The sequence below is a fragment of the Coloeus monedula genome (genome assembly GCF_965178545.1).
Source record: "Coloeus monedula genome assembly, chromosome: 2".
Lineage (NCBI taxonomy): Eukaryota > Metazoa > Chordata > Aves > Passeriformes > Corvidae > Coloeus > Coloeus monedula.
In genome coordinates, this window is record NC_138782.1 from 74,608,414 (window position 1) to 74,626,775 (window position 18,362).

General features: G+C 43.3%; 1 protein-coding gene across 1 annotated transcript in view; it reads left to right on the forward strand.

The window, feature by feature from the left end:
- Nucleotides 1-9,905, forward strand: part of SCML4 (Scm polycomb group protein like 4) — a gene marked incomplete at both ends in the record, with an annotated part of 44,236 nt that extends 34,331 nt beyond the window's left edge. Inside the window, 2 exons of the mRNA XM_082302779.1 lie at nucleotides 5,290-5,435; nucleotides 9,780-9,905. Of these exons, the coding sequence (XP_082158905.1) occupies nucleotides 5,290-5,435; nucleotides 9,780-9,905 (272 nt within the window). The remainder of the gene's footprint in view (nucleotides 1-5,289; nucleotides 5,436-9,779) is intronic.
- Nucleotides 9,906-18,362: the final 8,457 nt, after the last annotated feature.

Below are 18,362 nucleotides of genomic sequence, written 5' to 3' on the forward strand. Positions count from 1 at the left end.
AGTGTCAGCTCTGTAACACTGGAATTCTCACCAGAGTCCTACAAAGCATTACTCACTCCTCAAAATTAGAGACTGTATTACTTAACAGAAAGAAATCATGTTTTCACCCACCATGTTGCTTCCACTTCTACTGGCAATCCCAGACTTTTAAAATACACCTTTCTGCAATTGTCTTAGTGTAGCCACACTGGAGTTTGATTACTTTCTTCACAAAGTCTCTCTTGCAAAGGTCTTTGGAATCTGTGCATGTGTTTTTCTTCTTTCTAGGCATAATTTATATGTTGCTGAATCACAAGTAAGCAAAGATGAGTAAGTGGTGCATGTCAGTCTCTGTTCTTATCCTCTTCAGTTTGTATACTTATGAGGCAGAGATGGGCTTATTAAAAAGAGGAAGAATTTATCTCTGAAACCTCAAACCAATCCTGTTTATTTATGGGTAGTTTTGAAAAATAGCTTGGCTTATTTATCATGGTGGGCAAATATCATGGAAAAAGCCATAATCATAAAACATATCTCAGTGCATAGCAGAACATGTCTTTCAAGCGGAATGGATGAGATTAAACCTCAAAGCTCTCATTAATGCGATCGGAAGCTTGATGCCTAATTCTCCTTGATTATGCTAAAAAATTCTGAAAAAAAAAAAAGAAAAAAAAAAAAATCTCATTTCAGAAAGCCGGTTGGAGCTGCAAACAGATAAACATGCACTTTCCTGTCATCATTTGCCAAATTGAAGCTTTTAAATTAGGGAAGGAATAGTCAAGGACACCATAAACCTTTCCAAGCCTGCTTACATAACAGACAAAGCCTTTATTCCAAGTATGAAGAATTGTGTGTTCAACCACAATATAATAACCTTAACCTTGCCCTGTAGCTTGTTATTTTTATGGAGATTTTATTATCCAGTATTAGCAGTTAATTATTATCACCTGAGGGTCTTTGTTAAAGAGGCAGTCCTGCTTATTAGTACATAGATTTCCTGAAAACATCTGGGGGCATGGGGGTTGAAATTTCTCTTTTTCCAGAATAATGCTGCAAGCGGCTCATGGGAGACATCCAGCACATCCCCAAGGGAAAGGAGCTGCTGCTGGCATTGTGAGCCTCAGCACCATATTCAGCAAATACAGCCTGCCTGCTAATTTTTGAGGACATTTCAGTCTGAAAATGTCAGTGCTTTCAGTGAGCTGCCTTTTTGTTTCCCGTACAAAAGAGAGGCAAAGCAAGGAAAGCCCAGATAAATATTTAATGTCCATGGCCACGTCTCACGCAGCTGGATGCTGGGCTGCTCTTGCAGCAGGCGGAGGAGCACCTGCGATGTTGCATCCCTGCACAGTGCGTGCCACGCTGTCAGTGGGAGCAGCTGCTGCGCTGGTGGGACAGGCACTCTTCTGTGAGGTGCTGAAGGACACCAGCCAGGTGGAGCCAGACATGTCCTGCCGGCGCCGGCCAGTGCAGATGTGCTGAGCCTGATCTTTTCTGCGGAGCTCTCTGCTGATCATGGCCTGTCAATACCCTGCCCCACCCCAAATATCCTGTAGTTGTGTTCTCCCAGATGCCTGCTTTTCTGATGCATCTCTTCTTCTCCAGCTTGGTGTGCCCTAGATTTTTAGAAAATTATCTTAAAGACTTCCTCCTTTCCTTGTTTATTGTGGGGGGTGGTTTGTTTTTTAAATAATTCCCATTTCTCTGCACCTTTGAGGGTCTGCTACTTCTGCTTAGTTTCAGTAGATCTGCTGCTCCTTATTATCTGCTCCAGTGCAATCAGAGAGAACCTTTTAAAATTTCATTCCCACCCCCTTCCCCTGAGGCAAAGAAATCATTTAGGCCTGCAGCAATATTAAAGTTCATCTGTCACTCCCTTTCCACTCTTATCTATCAATGACTGTACTCCCTCTGGGCTCTGCTTGTTTGCCAAGAACATATTTAGGGAGTCTGTTATTTGTCTTTCCTTCTTTTGCAGGTTTAACTCCATTTTAGCATTTTATTTCCTTGTCATGCCTCTGCAGTCATTTGGCTGTTGGCTCTGTCTCCATTCTCCTTCTCAGGAAGGTCCAGAGGTTAGCGATGAGTGGCAGAGAAAAGCCTGTGTGAGGTGAAAACTCAGACTGAGCCAGGCTACCTCTTTCCCTCAGCTTTACTCAGCTTTTGCCACTGACCTGGTAATTCCAGCTGCTTCTGTGTGGTCAATGGTCTTGACTAGAATGCCTGGAGACATTCCCCTGCAGAGGAACCTCTTCACTGTCCTTCCCCAGTATCATTTGAGGCAGGAGGGGAAAGTGCTTCCCTCTGATTACCTAAATTTCCATATCCCATTCCATTAATTTGACAAATTTTTGCCACCTGTCAAAAACAGGAAATTGGATTTGACCTAGATTATGATCTCTAAAAATAATTATTGGTCGCAAGCACTCCCATCTCTTTGTAATCTGAGTATTCATTATCATCTTGATTAATTCTGATGACAGGATGGCATAGGATACCCAGGAGACATGAGACTTCCTCATTTATCTAATTCTTAGGTTAAGTGTGAATACCTTCAGATATGAAAAAAATGTATAGTACTTGCCCTGCTGCCATCAAACATTTTCTTGCTTAATGTAATCTTTCACCAAAGTGATGCTATTGAAAGAAACCCCATGCCTTTGTGTAGACATGAAATGATCTATTTTCTTTTGTAAATAGAGAAATTACACTCAGATGTGTAAATTATAATGTTAAAAAGCCAAAGAGATTAATCAACAAAATAAATTGTAAATATATGGAAAACAGATTGTTTCCAGAGTCACCAGCCAAAACCTGATATTTTGCTGCAAACTGGGGGTATTGAAGAATTAGTATCAACACATAATTCTTGTTTTTATATTATGGTATTATACTATACCTCAGGCATGGATTTGAAAGGGTTATATTCACCTGCTGGGGTCTGGAATAGTTCTAGCCATGCAGTCTCTTTAGAAAGGTCATTTATATATTTGTCTTTCAGAAATCACATTTATGCTATTGATTGCTAGATTGAAAAGGAGTGAATAGATTCCCCCTGTCATTTCAACCTTTTCTTCTCATCCCCCTTCCTTTTATTACAGATACTTCCAATACCTGTGAAGGCTCCCAGCTGCACTCAGGGCTCTCTGCTCCCCTTTGCCCTTTCGTGGGCAGTTTGAGGCAGGAGTCACTGGGCTGCAGACTGCCCTTTCTGTTCCCAGTGTAAACCCCAAGCTAAGTCCTCTGGGCTTTCCTTACATTTATAAAAATTTAAGGGAGAAACCGTGCTTCTGAGTAGTGGCACAACGTCTCCTCTGACCATGTTATGGCAGTAGCATAGAAACTTCTGCAATCTTTTGGACACAGCGAAAACCTTTCTCTTCTCCCTCCATTTTCTGACTAGTTTGCAAAAGCCTGGTCTTTTTCCTGACCTTTGATTTGAGGTGGTGTAGTTCCCAATACCTCCACACATCAGCTCTCATCCAAACCACTGACAGATCGTAAAGGGGAGAAATACCTCTCTGTCTCCAAGACAAGTCTCAGTTCTCCCGCTTGTCCCTGACAAAGTTCCTCAATGTTACTGATGATCCAGGGGTTGGCCAAGATTACCCTATTTGTTTTGCACTCTCTGTCTTCATTGTTTCATGCTAAAGGCTCCAGATGGTGTCTGTACTGTTGTGTGTTGCATTTATTCTGTGAGCGGAGCCCAGAGTCACCTGAGTCCATACGAACACTGGTCCTCGCTGTCTAATTAAAAGGACCTGCAACTCTTCCTTGTCCTTTGTATCCAGAACAGTGACTTAGCAAATGAGAGTGCAATTATCATGATATTTACATCTCATCTCATTATGAAAACCATCAACCAGATTTGCTCATTCATAGCACTGCTGCTTTCTGAAATTCATTTTGAGTAACTGCAAATACACCTTGTTACATTATACTGTAAGATGAGCACGGTGGCAAGGAAGAAAGGACCAATATGCACATAAAACCATTATTGGGCATATATGGGCAGAGTCTCAGCCACTATAGATCAGCAGAGCTCTATTGAAGTCAATGGAATGACAATCTACATAAGCCCCAAACCCACCCAGCACATTTACGCCTGTGCATTAGGATCACGTTTTGAGTCATGCATGGGGATTCTCACATATCTCATCTGTCTTTATAAGCTCAGTATGTCTCTGGATAGCTCATCCCTCCTCTCCTCAGCAGTTCTGTTTGCCTCTTGGCTACTTGGGGCATTTCCAGGCTCTACTTTATGTGTCTGTGGTCTCCCTCTACACATACTCTTCTGTTTGATTTCTGGTTTTCTGTGGTGTATACTTGCTTGCCATTTGCACGTTTCTCATTAAAAACTGGGCCTTGACAGAAAGAGATGAGCAGATGTGGTGAGCAAGTAACATTTAATACATCTGTGTACTGCTGCCTGCTAATGCAAAATTTGCTTGGTGAAGATATAAACAAATAGAAACAGCTTTCCTGTAACCTAGCATAATATAGTTCTTGTCGTAAAGAAGCAGCATAAGTGGGGGTACAAATTATATTCAGGTGGAGATTGAGATTTATAATTCTGCAGAGACTAAGAATAAAAACATAAATGCACTTTCATTCCAGTGTGCCTTTATTCACTTGATTTAAAGCTACAGCAAGCTGAAGTCACCTTAAATCATCGAGGGCTTGTACCATTAAAAAGTCACATGTGCAATGTTCATCTTCACATGTTTTAGTAACTTTCCAAATTGGCATTCACTGGGGATCATCAGCTTTGTGAGAGACTAAGATTAGGAAGATATGGACTGAAAACCTTGTGCTAAGCTCTAAAACAAGTATGAATATCTGAATGCAAATGAAAAAACCCTATTTGCTACATCCTGATTTTATCCTCTAGCCTTTGCATTCTATGGCAGAGTCCTTTGTTTAGTGCTGAAGAATTTTCTCTCCAGGTGTGAGGGTAGTGTCTTCTTTAGCCAAGATCCCTGCTGCTGCAGATCAGACAGCAGGGGCAGCTTGGTTTAAGAGCCCGGCAGCTGGCACATTTTTCCTTCCCCAGCAGGGACTTGAGGGTTTCATGTTTTTTAACACAATTCACCAGCTGGGATCATGTCTTTCAATAAACAGTCAGATTAGAAACTGCTGCAAGTCCCCTTTTCTCCCTACACCACCATCTCCGGCTGATACTTGCACACACAGATCCAACGTCCAATGCTGCAGTGAGGCTGCCAAAGCCCTGCATGCTCACAATCACAAACCAAGGAAACTTCTGCGTGCCATTGTAATGCACTGTTGTGGGCTTTTTTGTACCCATAGCCTCAAGTCCTTCACCTGAACGACAAGATGCAGCTCGGCCATCAAGCAAGAATCCTTTGACCTGGACAGTGGATGATGTGGTTTGGTTTGTGAAGGATGCAGACCCTCAAGCTTTAGGCCCTCATGTGGACCTCTTCAGAAAACATGTAAGTAGAAGGCTGCCCTTACCACTTCTGGGTAATTTGAGTCACAAGAGATAGTCAGCACGTGTCACACACACAGCCCCTCAGCTGCCTTGGGCTGCCACAGGCAGTGTTTGTGCTCAGCCAGGTTGAATGCAGGGCCTGGCAAGGAGTTCAGCACCTCTGGGGGGTTTGGGCTAAAGATTATGCCTTGAGATGGGGGTTGAACACCAGGATGGACTTTGTGAAGAGATGGACGATCTCCCAAGCCTGTCAGTATTAAAGAGGCTTTTGGAAAGTGCCCTTAATAACATGGTGCAATTTGGTCAGCCCTGAATTGCTCTGGCAGTTGGACTAGATCATTGGAGGTCCCTTCCAACTGAAATAGTCCTATACTATTCTATGCTATTTTGTGCTATGCTATGCTACTCTACTAATTTATACTTCAATGGGGAAACCCTAACAGTGTTTTAAGAAAGTGCTCACTGTTTGTTCCCAGCTACTCCAGCAAAAATTGCTTTTACGCCAAGCCTAAGAGAAAGCACTGAGGATCTGGTGCTCCTTTTTCATTGTCAGATTCACACAAAAAGCCTCTTTTCAATGTCAGTTTTTTTCACAGGATACACATGATTCTTCTATGAAGAGCATTTTTTATGTGTCTCTAGATATTTAGCAGGAGAAATCCAAACCAGCCAATATTTTAATCTTTTTCCCCTCAGTATTATGTAGCTACATAACCAAATTTAACAGACCTGCTGACTCACTAGAGGATATGATAGTTACTTTTGTGAGGCAACCTCCAGTGATTGAAATTATATTATCCTTAACTAGTAAATGGCAAGACAGTAAACTTGTCTGATCTGGAGTTTTCTGTTCTGCTGGTGTGTATGGAGTTGACACCAATGTATCTATTAGCATTTTTGGCCTTCTTCTTCTCTCCTTAATCAATTCAGTCTGGCTATGAAAAATGGATTTTAGCCTGAAAGTGACTTGTTTGTGTTCAGCTGGAGGTCATAACTTTCATGTAAGTGCCTGGACCTAGGTCTAAATGAGAATTGCTCCCCAGCCCTGAGTCCTGATCAGCACCCCCAGCGCTGCAGAGACAACAGGTGGGCTTGATCACTCCTTGCCCCAATGCCAGCAGAGACAAGTGGGGCTGTGGGGCTGCAGACGAGAGCTGAGGGAGGTAAATGGACTTTCAGCTACTCTCTGCACCCAGGGTTTCCAGATGCAGGAGAGGAGGTGGGTGAGGAGCAGCTGAAAATGAAGATGAACACAGGCCTTGGTGTCTGCTCACGCTAGGAAGGAATTGAGGCCATCTGCCATCTATAGACCACTCTGTGGGATGAGAACAACAGCAGGCACAGCGGTGTAGGGCCAAATCTGCAAGTACAGGTCAGGTGCTGGCCTACTTTTCCTGCCTTCTGCCTTATCAGCTGATAATGAAAGCATGGCCTATATTGGTCATGTGGCAACCAGGCAGAGAAACGAGCCACCTTCAGATTTGAAGGAACTTGCTATAGAATGAGTTTCTGAGAATATCAGAAGGGGCTGTGCATCAAGAGAAAATCTTCATGCAAGGGAGCAAGAATTGACATGGTCTGAGGCATACAGGTATATCCCAAAGGAAAAAAAACCCAACTTTTAAAGTTTGTCTTGTAAATATGGAGAGTGCAAAAGCACTAATTTTGTCTAGTTTCCATCTGTAGTAAAGTATTTTATGTAGCAGCAGGGCAGGGGTGCACTCCAGGCAGTCATGGGCCAGCTGCACTGGAGAATGCCACGATACTGCAGCTGCTCTGCGACCGAAGAGATCAAGCTAAATTGCCACTAAAGACTGTCCCTGTCATCCTTTGTTGCACACCCAGCACCCATGGGCTCTACTTATCATTGGCTTCCTGGTAAAATACGCCATAGGTGTGAGAACCTGGGTATGATTGCCACACAACTCAATTCAATTACACCTTTGAGTTATATATGTCCCTGCAATTTTTCAGCCTTCAGACCTCATCTGGATTAGCACAAAGACCCCAGGGGTGAGAGACAAGTGATTAGTCCATTAACCTCAGCCATATCTTCCTGTGTGTTCAATCTTTCTGTGAAGCAGGTGCATAATTTACTTAGAAGCACTTACTGTCATTGACAAGGCCCAGCTATCGCCCGAAATAGTTGCGTTGGCAATCGGCTCATCTGAGCTGGGAGAGAGAGGCTGTTGGGACCAGCAGGAAGAAAACAGCTGGAGGATGTATCCTGAATGGGGCAGTGTGCTTTCCTACTGCTCTGTCAGGCCATTTGGGCATTGACCTCAGCCCTCAGAACCAGCTCTTCCAGCATACAGCACACATCCTTCACTGCCCCAACAGGCAATGCAGGATGCTCTGGCTCTGTCTGCTCTTCCTACCAGGAGCAGAAGCTTTGCTTCTTGCCAAGACACCCGAGGAGCTCTGTCACATGTAGCTCTTGAGAGTGTCCACCAAAGACTGAGAAACTTCCTACTAGCTCCCCTCGGCTGTTCCCTTCTCCCTCAGCACATCTGTGTGCCAAGCTATTCCAGCTGAGCCCATCGCTGATAGAGCTTTTGGTCTTACGGAGAGGAGCCATTGCCCTGGCCAGGGACCTTGTAGCAGCACTGTGTGAGAGCTCATGCAGACTCTTATCAGCAGGAAAGACTTGGCAGAAAGACTGGGGGAAGAGAGATGGAGGAGAGGAAAAGTGACACTGATGGCACTGAATGTTACCAGTTCCAGACCTGGTTCAAGATCTTCTGCTGGGGCTATTGCAGATGTGGGAACTATGTTATCAAAGTCTTTTTAAAATTATTTTTAAAAGGCCTGACACAGTAATACTGTAAAGAAGTCAAGCCAAGAATCTGCCCAGGGAAATGGCTAATATGGGATATTTAATTGGATATGAATGCTCCCTCTGGCATACTATTGTCATGGAGTTTAGTTTTGACCCCTACACAGTAATAATAATGGAAATAATAAAATGCTGAACTCAACATTTAGAAACAGCTGCCTCCACACCTGACCCTTGACTGTGGCTTTTTTTATGACACCACATTTAAAGGAGTTCTTATTTTATTTCTTATGCAAATAGTAATTATGCATAACACTTATTCTTACTTTACCTTAGCTTCCTTAAAATAATGGCAAGGAGAGCAGAGAGGAGGTGAAGGGAGTTTCTATTATGGACAGAGTGGGGGTTGCAAATTGAAGAGCATTAATTGATTGAGTTAATCAGAAAGTGACCTTAACTGCTCATCAGATAAATCACCTAGTGAATGGAATAATAATGATCAGGGCAAATTAGGATCCATGGCATTGCTTAATAAGTAGGCAATGGATCACTGTGGAAAGATCTGACCATCAAAACCATAGAACACAATACAGACAGCATTGGGGTGTGTGTATCTGTGTTTGTATATCCACATATACATACTGCTTGTGATATTTTAGCTCTGACAGTCCAAGTGTGTAAATGTGCTGGAAACTGTGGGGATGGGTAGTATTTTTTGGCAGATCCACTAATACAGTCAGGAAAAAACAGATAATCTTTGGGTCTAAGGCAGAACAGTATAGCTGAAAGCTTCTGTGTTCTACTGCCCATAGCAGAGTCTCTTTGTGGGCTCAGGCTGCTTTCACTGTAGCACTTTGTAATTTCAAAAGGTTTTCAAGCCAACAGTTCTGAGATAAACAGCTGAGCTTGGTGGCAATTTTTTCCACTTACATGAGGGTCAAATTAAAATTGAGCAAATTTTATTAATAAATGCAATTAAATAAGCAAGTTACTACTGTCTTCAATTTGAGAAAAAACACCATATATATATATACACACATATACATATATATATAGACACACACCCATATACCATATACTCGCATCATGGGATATAAGTGTACTGGATATGTATGTTTCACTAGATATGTGAAACAGGTGGATAGCTGGGGATAAAGCTCAAACTGAGATCCAGAGGTGTTCTATTAGCAGTTTAATGTGGCTACATCCTTCGCTGTCTCCATCATACCTTTCTCTCAAGGCTGACTGGCTTTTCTCAGAATTGTGCTTAGAGCAACACTGATTTTTTAAAAATTCCACTTTTAATTGCAAAATAAATTGAAAACCTAGACTAATCTTATAGTTCCTTGAAGAATAAAAAGTAGTATTTAATTAAACCTTCCTTTGCAGCTTCCTTCTATCACACCTCAGATTTCAATTTTCTAAATGAAATTTCAGAATGCATGACATTTCAGGTAGCTCTACCCTAAATGACATGCTGTTTCTAATTCACCTTGTTTAATGTGTCAGGACACAGCACTTAAAGGGGGGTTAGCACATTCTGATTCTCTTCCTCTCCTTTGAAACCAGGAAATTGATGGCAATGCTTTGTTACTGCTGAAAAGTGACATGATCATGAAATACCTGGGGCTGAAATTGGGACCGGCACTGAAACTGTGTTACCACATTGATAAGCTCAAGCAAGCCAAGTTCTAACAATTTCTTGAACGACAGAATGTGAGCTAAATCTAGATGGAAGACTAAAGGTAACATGTTGCCTTACAGAAATGCATTCATTTGCAGATTGCTTTTCCTTCTTTTTTATCAAAGACTTTGTCTTTTTTAACATTTGTGCATTGTCACCTTTTTTTAATCCAATGGGATCTTTTGGGCTGCTTTGTGTTAATAATTTGCCAAAAAGTATATAATTACAATAATTATTTTGTATCATTAATATTATTATTATTATTATAGTAAGTCCTATTTTTGTAATCAGAAGTGGGAAATCAAAACCAAACACAGCTATAGCATATGCTGAGGACTGCTAGAAGACAAACCAAGAGTCCCTCACTTGCCACGGGTCCGCCTCGGAGGAGTAATCGCTGACCTGCATTGCCTGGGCACCAGCTCCACTCTCCATGCTCAGGGGCTGGAAAGGTGCAGCGTTTGGTCACCTTTGTCTGATAGGAACTTCCCCGTGTCTTGCACTATCCGGAAAACTTGAATTATTCACTTAAACAAACAAACAAAAAAAAAACCAAAACAAACAACAACAACAACAACAAAAGGAACAAAGAAAAGAAAAAAAAGAAAAAAAGAAAAAAGGGAGGGAGGGGGAGGTTTTTCCCCCCGCTAAAGTAGTTTTTCCCGCTAGAGGGAGCAGCCCAAGCAGACTTGTCGCTGGGGCTCTGATGCTGCGGTGCTTTCCATCTGATGAGCTTTGACCGTCGTGACTCTCCTATCGAACACGGTCATAAATGCCGCCAAGGAATCACAGGCTCCCAGCAGGATGCGCCCATCACCGTTTACAGATAATTAATTCAAGAAAAGCCCAAATGCAGAGAGTGTTTCTGACAGGATGTTTCCCGTCACACCAAAGAGGGGGTGGATGGCTCCCACGGTGTCTGGCACGCACAGCTGTCAGCTCCCTTCCCTGAGCTGCCTCAGTCTGGCGTACACTTTGTGGCACTCCAAGAAAAATCTGAATTTCTGGGTTTGTTTTTGTTTTCTCTTTAAAAAACGAGGAAGCCGGGCGGGATCGTTCCTCGCAAGGACCTGGGCACATCTCTGCACTTTGCAATGGTGGTCAGGCCCAGGACAGATGCTGTAGGGTTGGTTCCTGGTTGCTCTGTGGCTTTCACTACACAGACAGATGTGCTGGACTTTCTGTCTCAAGGGAATTAAAAATTCTCTTCTGCCTCTTACACAAATCTAAAAGGTGCTTATTGAAACTGAGAGGGAAAAAACAGGTCTCAGGCTGAGGAAGTAATCTGTGGAATGGGTATGTCCTTGTTTTCATCCACAAAGGATGACTATGAAGTGACACATCCATATAGTTCAAACCCTTAGTGCATGAGAAGGAGAGGTAGCAAGTGTTTGTAAGTCATGCAGGTAATTTTAGAGCTAGTTAGCTCAACTGAATTGAGAAGCAGGGTCCTGATAATATGCAAGATTGTTCAACCCTGTTTATGTAGAAAAGAATGTTACCAAAAATACCTCATGAAATAAAATTCAACTTGATGCATGTTGCTAGACTAGAACTCCTACAAAAAATGCCCATTCAAGGGCCTACTCCTGGAAATCCTTAGAAATAGGAGAAACCATATCCTACAAGACTTTCACGAAACTCCTGGGGACTACTCTCCTAATTTAGAAAACTCGTCATAAAATTGGAGGATTGGATCTTTACAGGACTGACCAGCTTTCAGCAAATCCTGTCTGCATGCTGAAACACCCTAAATAGGAATAGCTGAACAACTGTATTAAATGAAAAGTCATATATGTAATTGAGTGACGTAATATAGGGAACCCTAAACGTACCAATGCTTGTAACACAACACCCATCCACATCACTTTGTGGTATAAAGAATGGAAATCTCTTCAGTCAGATATATGGTTGAGGCAGAGGTGACTTTCCATCAACAGCAAATTTGTACAGTTCGTTTTTCACTCTTACATTCCCAAAATATGTAAAAATCTTGCTGTATTAGTAATATCACCTTCAAAGAGTCCTCAAACAATCTTTTTTTCTCCTCATAATTACAAACTTAGTTAACCTCTCTTCCTTTTTCAAAATGGGATTTTAATTCCTTCACTTAAAATCCCACCTTGCTGTAATGTATCAGTAATCAGAGCTGGTTAGACTTTATCAGATGGCTTCAATGCTGGAAAATCCCACTTTGTCAAAATCAAAACTCTTCATAAAAGCATGTCGCTTTCTAACATTAAATTCTATTTAACTGAAACTACAGCTTTCAGTAGTGTCAAAACATCATTTTGACATTTTGGAAGTGGAACATTTTTGTTCCAAGAATATTTTTGCATTTTATTGAATTTTCCTGGAGGATCTGTAGCTTCACATTTTGTTCTGAGAGTGGGGAGGAAAAAAACCACAACCCAGAACTAGACTTTCCTAAGCAAGAATCCTTCCCATTCTGTTCTGTGTCTCACCCCTTCCTTCCACTCCCTGCCCCTACTCCGGATGTTACAGCCAAGGGGGCTGACCATACCAACACAGTATGAAGAGGCTCCATGGTGGTAATGATGTTGTACACATGGTTTAACATGCTGAAACAGTGTTCATGTGTGTATCTGATGTACACAGTCAGTGGTGCCATCTCATTTGATATCACACTTGTACGTATATCAGGACTGTCCAGGCCATGATATTTAATGTTCTGTTTCTCACAGGAGAGGCAGTTAGTGGATTCATTCTATGTGTAAGTAATGCTTATGACAAAAATTCCTCATTGCATGGTGTTGTTTTGTTTTGTTTTGTTTCGCTCGAGAGGCAATTAGGAGACTAACATTATTGTGATAGCTGTAATACAGAACTTGTACCTAATTTTTATCTTTCAGTACTTGTCAGTGAAGGTAGTTAAGCAGCTCTGCTCTGCTGAGGGTGTCAGGCCATTTCCTCAGAACAGGCACAAAAGAACCGGGATATGCATGTCAGCTGCTTCTCCGTTGGCTGCTGCTTTAGACTGCGCCTCTACAAATTACTTCGCTTGCTATTCCTTTCACAGCTCTCCCTTCAGACTGTAGCCAACCCGGTTGTATTTTTTAACAGTTCCCAACAGGTGGGTGTATGTGAGATACCTTTAAAAGCAACACATGTGCCTCTTTTCTACTTCTAAGCACTCGTAGTTGGATCAAAAGGCACTTTGGTTGCTCCAGGCAGTTTCAATTCTTTGTGGACTTTCATTTTTTTTTTTAAAGCAAGCAATCAAAGTCCAAGGATTTGGGGACTGCTCTTCCCTTGCTTGAGTGGTGGTTACAGGGTATTGGGAGCACAGAGCCAGTGCTCCCTGGCAGACCATCTTCTTGGATCTCACGTGGCTGACCAGCTCAGCCTCAGCTGCCAACACAGTCCAGTCACGCTGCCTTCCCATCCACCTGCCGTCACAGCCTCTTCTCTCACACCAGCAAATGCCTCCTTCCCCAGCCAGACCTAATTGCATTTCAAGAAATGCCTCTGGGAATGCCTCCACCTCTCTGAGCCTGCTGTCTTGCTTGGCAGGCTGAGGAGTGCAGCAGCCTCTGCAGCATTAGCAGCTTCTCTCAGTGTGATTAATGCAGGCAGGCACCCTTGGGACCGGCATGTAAAGCATCACTCTGGGCTGTTATTGCCCTCAAACTGATGGCTGAATTTCTATAGGTTGTCAGCAGTCTTCATGAGCTACACTTCCTTCCTTCGTAAGGAACGGATGGCTGTGAGAGATTAAATGGAGCATTATTAGTAAAACTAGCAATAATTAGTAAAACAACAAGAAAATGACTGATAAAGTTTTTGTCTGGAAAGAATGCCTCTGTTGGCTCAGCAGCAGGAGAACACACCATCCTCCAAAGCCTGCTCCTGACTGCAGCAGCTCTGGACGGCCATTCCTCTCGCCCTGGCACAGCCACCCCTGGGTTCATTCCTGCCCATGGGATGCATCAACCCCCATCTCTGGCTGCACTGTTTGGGGGCTGCGCAAGCTCAGGGGGGAATCTGTCAGCTCTTACTTCCCCAAAACACACCCAACCCCCTCAGTTAATTAGTTAGTGCCTTCTTTATTTGCCTCCCTACTCTCTCTTTTCACCTGAGTCACTTCTGTTTGAAAAAAAGACATTATGAGGGAGATCCCCCAGGTCCTTCGAGTAACCTGTGAATGACCCCTCAGCTCACCCCACAGAGAAGCATCTCCAGGGTCAGACATCTGCCCAGATACAACTGATCCTCCCTCAGCACCAGAAAGGCAGGCAAGAATTAAATGCCCCTTTTTTATTAATTAAAACTAAATACTTTTCAGTCCCTTCCCCCCTCCTAAATACAGCCTCCACAGGGCCAGTTGCTTGCTTCTCCCCAAAGCAGCAAGGTGGGAGACAGAGAAGGTGCCCAAAAGGACTGCCTGCTGCTGGCTGATCCAGCAAGGCAGCAGCTATGAAGGACCAAAACCAGCTGCTCCCCTGGTTTGAAACTGGTTTGGCTGGGGAGAGGTGTCGTGCCCAGGGATTTGTTCTGGGGGATTTTCCTGTCAGACGTATGCAGGTTGCACCCCAGCGTTTCAGACTGCACCTTCAGTCAATTGCACGTTCTGTCTGTTGCAGTGTGGATTTTGTCTCCAAATCCACCTTCTTGAGCTTGTGTTATGGGACTGCTCTGCTGGCGCAGGCTGCTTCCACATCAACAGGCTTGGGGTTGCTAGGGAAGTAAGTCATAACAAGCACATTGAGGGTAAAAATTCAGGGAAATGGCAGGTCAGCAAGATTCTCCTTCCCTTTCCAAGCAGTTCTGTGTGCAGAACTTTACTGCAGCAGCTCCCTAATGGGGCAGAATGTGCTGACTTTTGGCTGAGGTAGAGTTAAAACACAACACCCACACACCATTACGCCCTGCCGCTGGCAACTGGGTCATAAGGAGCTATAGGGATTTTTCTTCTCTCACCAAGAATTACAGTCCCAAATTCACACACCTTTACCAGAAAAGGTGGGCAAGTAGCTGCACACACTGCCTCTGATGCCTTGAAGTAGTTGCATGCTGTTCTCCAACCCATGCTCCTTTCATGGACAATTGGAAATCGATTCCCTTGGAAATCTAAAATTTTGCTTGAAAAAGAATCACTTTTATTCACTGCCATGAGTTAAATATTATGGAAACACGACTGCTAACAATTTGCTTCGCATAATTTGTACTAATGCTAATAAGCAACAGCTGCAACACTTCCTGTTGTAAATTCTTTTGTGGTTGCAGTGGAATTATCACATCTGTACTTCACAAATCTGATAGACTCGAGCACAGCTCGCTCATTCTGGCTCCAGCTCCAGCAAATCCCCGTGCCTCAGAAGTATGGCTGCAGAAACTGTATTTACAGTCTCTGTCTCCTTTCATTCCCAAAGCCTCTGCTCCCCACCAGGTAGCTGGAGCAAGAGGGATCAGGGTTGGGGGGATGTGGCAGCCTGGGGGTCAGCCAGTGCAGGCATGGTGTGGCTGGAGCAGATTGCTTTCAGCAAAGATATCCCTGACCAGCCAGGTTTATTGCAGTTCAAGCAGACAGGTTTTGGTCAGAGGCTAAGTACAGGAGAAAAGTGATTTATTAAAGAAAAAGAATGAAATATGAGTGTGCGATACACTGCCACCATAAGACTTAAGCTGAAACCCAAGAATCCTTCAACTGTAATCTAAAGAATAATGTTTCCCTCACTCAAGACTCTAAATAAAGCATGTTAGGCCAAACCCAGGTCCCACTGAGGTCCACATAAGTTTTTCTATTGAATTCATAAGACCGGGGCTTGGCTCATAAACCCGGTCAAGCTTCAGCTATGTCCCACAGTAACCAGAGCCTAACAAGCTATTCCATCCTCTCTTACAAAGAGCGGAGACAGATGCTGCTGGCCAGCCCCCCCTCCCCTGCTCCCAGGAGAGCTGCTAGCTTACTGGAAGAGAGAGTTCTTCCAGCTGCACCTCTACCTGATCCCAACACCTTCTCCTGTTAGCTTTGCATTTTAGCTATGAGTTTCATGGAAGGTGGTTTGGGTTTTCCACTTCGGAGCAAACCAAAGCCCATGCCCTGAGGATTTCAGCCGTGCCACTAGGCAGAAACTCACACTGATTTGAACATGACTCTGCTGGGAGACTTCCACATGTTCCTGAGGCAAAGGCTGAGGTGGGATTTAAAAATAAAACTTTTCAAAATGAGTCTCAGTGATCCACAACTTTTGGCTCCTTCAGCATCCACCACACTTCATCATACTTCAAATGGTCAAGTCTCTTGGTAGTGTCATAATCAGACAGGAATAGCTCACAGGACTTCAGAAGAGACTCCATCTCTTGACTACAGAGCCTTGCGCCGCTTGGTCTATGGGCAGCTGCCAAAAAGCAGCATTTGGGGAGAATGTGTGAGTGTCTGTACGTTGCTCAGAGAGGCTTGCCTGGCTGCACAGACAGACTGTCACAGGCAGACTAATAATAGCAGGACAGAGAGATAGGAAGGATGGACTTTAAAAATGGGAAAGCCCCAGGCTTGACTGGGGTTCCTGTGGAGTTTGTGCCCTGTCTCCATCTCTGTTGTGAACTTGCCCTGCATAGCACACTATGTCTTTATTACCTGGAGTCTTCCCTTAGTGTTGTGTAAAACTGGGATCATGCTGCCCTTTGAGAACATGAAATATGTGCAACTAACTTCATTTTGTCAAACATCTCTAAAAGGGTAGAGAATTGGAAACACCTGAAGTCCAAGTGGTACAGGAATGAGGACATTTCAGAGTGGAGCAGTTTCACAGATTTCAATGTCTTTCAGCTGAAACATGGAAGGACAGAAAAAGGACTTCTGAATTGCAGTGAGTGCAAGACAGTGGAAGACTAGTGATTAATTTTATCCCTCACTTTGATGGTTTCCTGATCTGTAGTGTGTTTTATGGCCCTGAGCATTTGCTGTTGTGGCAGTGCAGTGAATTGATCTGCGTGTCCAGATTCCACTCAAACCAAATGACTGTCTCTAAAAACTATCCATCTTCTTCATGGCTTTTCTAATATGCTGTAGCACCCAGAAAGCTTCTGATCAGCTCAGTAAGAGTCAGTATTTAAAGAAAACCACCTCTTCTTTCTTTTTTTTTTTTTTAATCTTGTGGCACAAAAACTTCAGAAAGCAGCTATAGCCACAGCTGTGTAGCAGGTCAACATACCCAGCTTTTCATTTTCTGCCTCTCAGAAACCTAGTAGTAAAAAATCATTCGTTACCCAGTCTATATACATACAAGAAGCCAACCTAGATTCCAGTCTTCCATTTACCCTGTAACTGGAAGTGTTAAATATGGTAGAGTTATTGACCTTGTAAATTTAGTAGAGTTACTACACATTTTTACCAGTGTAAACGAAATCAGTATCTCATTTGACAGACCTGTCCTCTGACAATACTGAAGTTTGAAAGCAAGCTTGTTTGGCTGCTGTTATCAAAACTCACTCTCAGTATGTGCATCACAATGACATGTAGGGATTGCGTCCATTGCTGTGCAGGGATACTGTGAGGTGTTCAGCCTGCCTTGGAGAGTTGACAGCTTCATAAGGCAAAAGGGACAACCTAAGGAGAAGGGTTTCCTCGAGACAGTTTTCCTTTCCTATTGCAGATAAATGCTGAAAACAAATAGAAGTCAATGGCAGGAATTTCCCACAGTGATGAGAGTGGAAAACAGCAGAGCACTGAGGAAAATGAAGCAAAACTTCTATGAAGGTGAACAGCATTGCCTCCTTTCCAGCACTGTTAAGCGTGGCCTTTGGTGAAGCCAGGGGCCCGAACTCAAGCCTCCTGGTTGAACCTAGTGCCTTACCCACAAGACTCTCTACTCTCACTGCATTCCGGCTTTTCTCACAGTGCTGTCCACATCCATGTCCTCACACAGCTCTTACCTACATCTACCTACATCCTTATCTACCTGAAAAATAACATCCAAATGGGCCTTTAAAGGTCAGTTAGTCCTTCACCCTGTGCTCATTCTTCTCCACCTCAGTCTTCCTCTGTTATCTAGTCTTTTCCCCTGGAGCTTCCCACACCTTTCCGTTCCTATCCTCCCACTGTAGTTAATTTCATTTTTTCTCTCCAGTTCCATTCTTGCAGCACTGCTTCTTTTCCTTCCTTTCCCTCTTTCAGTAACCATGTACATGTCTCCTTCACCCCTGTGACAGCTCCTTCTCTACCTTTTGGCTCTTCCCTATTCTTCCATCTCCCCTCTCTCTTTATCTAGTTTTCTGCAACCCTTTCTTTCCTTTTCATCAGGTGCCCTTCACAGGATAATGTTGTACCAGTTCTGCTGTGACAGGGACTACCATGCACTGACATCTTTGAATTACGCAAAAACTCTTCCACCGGTTTCATTCACCAGCATGAAAGGCACTTCTTGAGGATGGTTTTTAACTAGTTGGCTGATGACTATTTGCAATAAATGTCTCATTAAAGGCTCAGCACTTTTTTGCAGGGT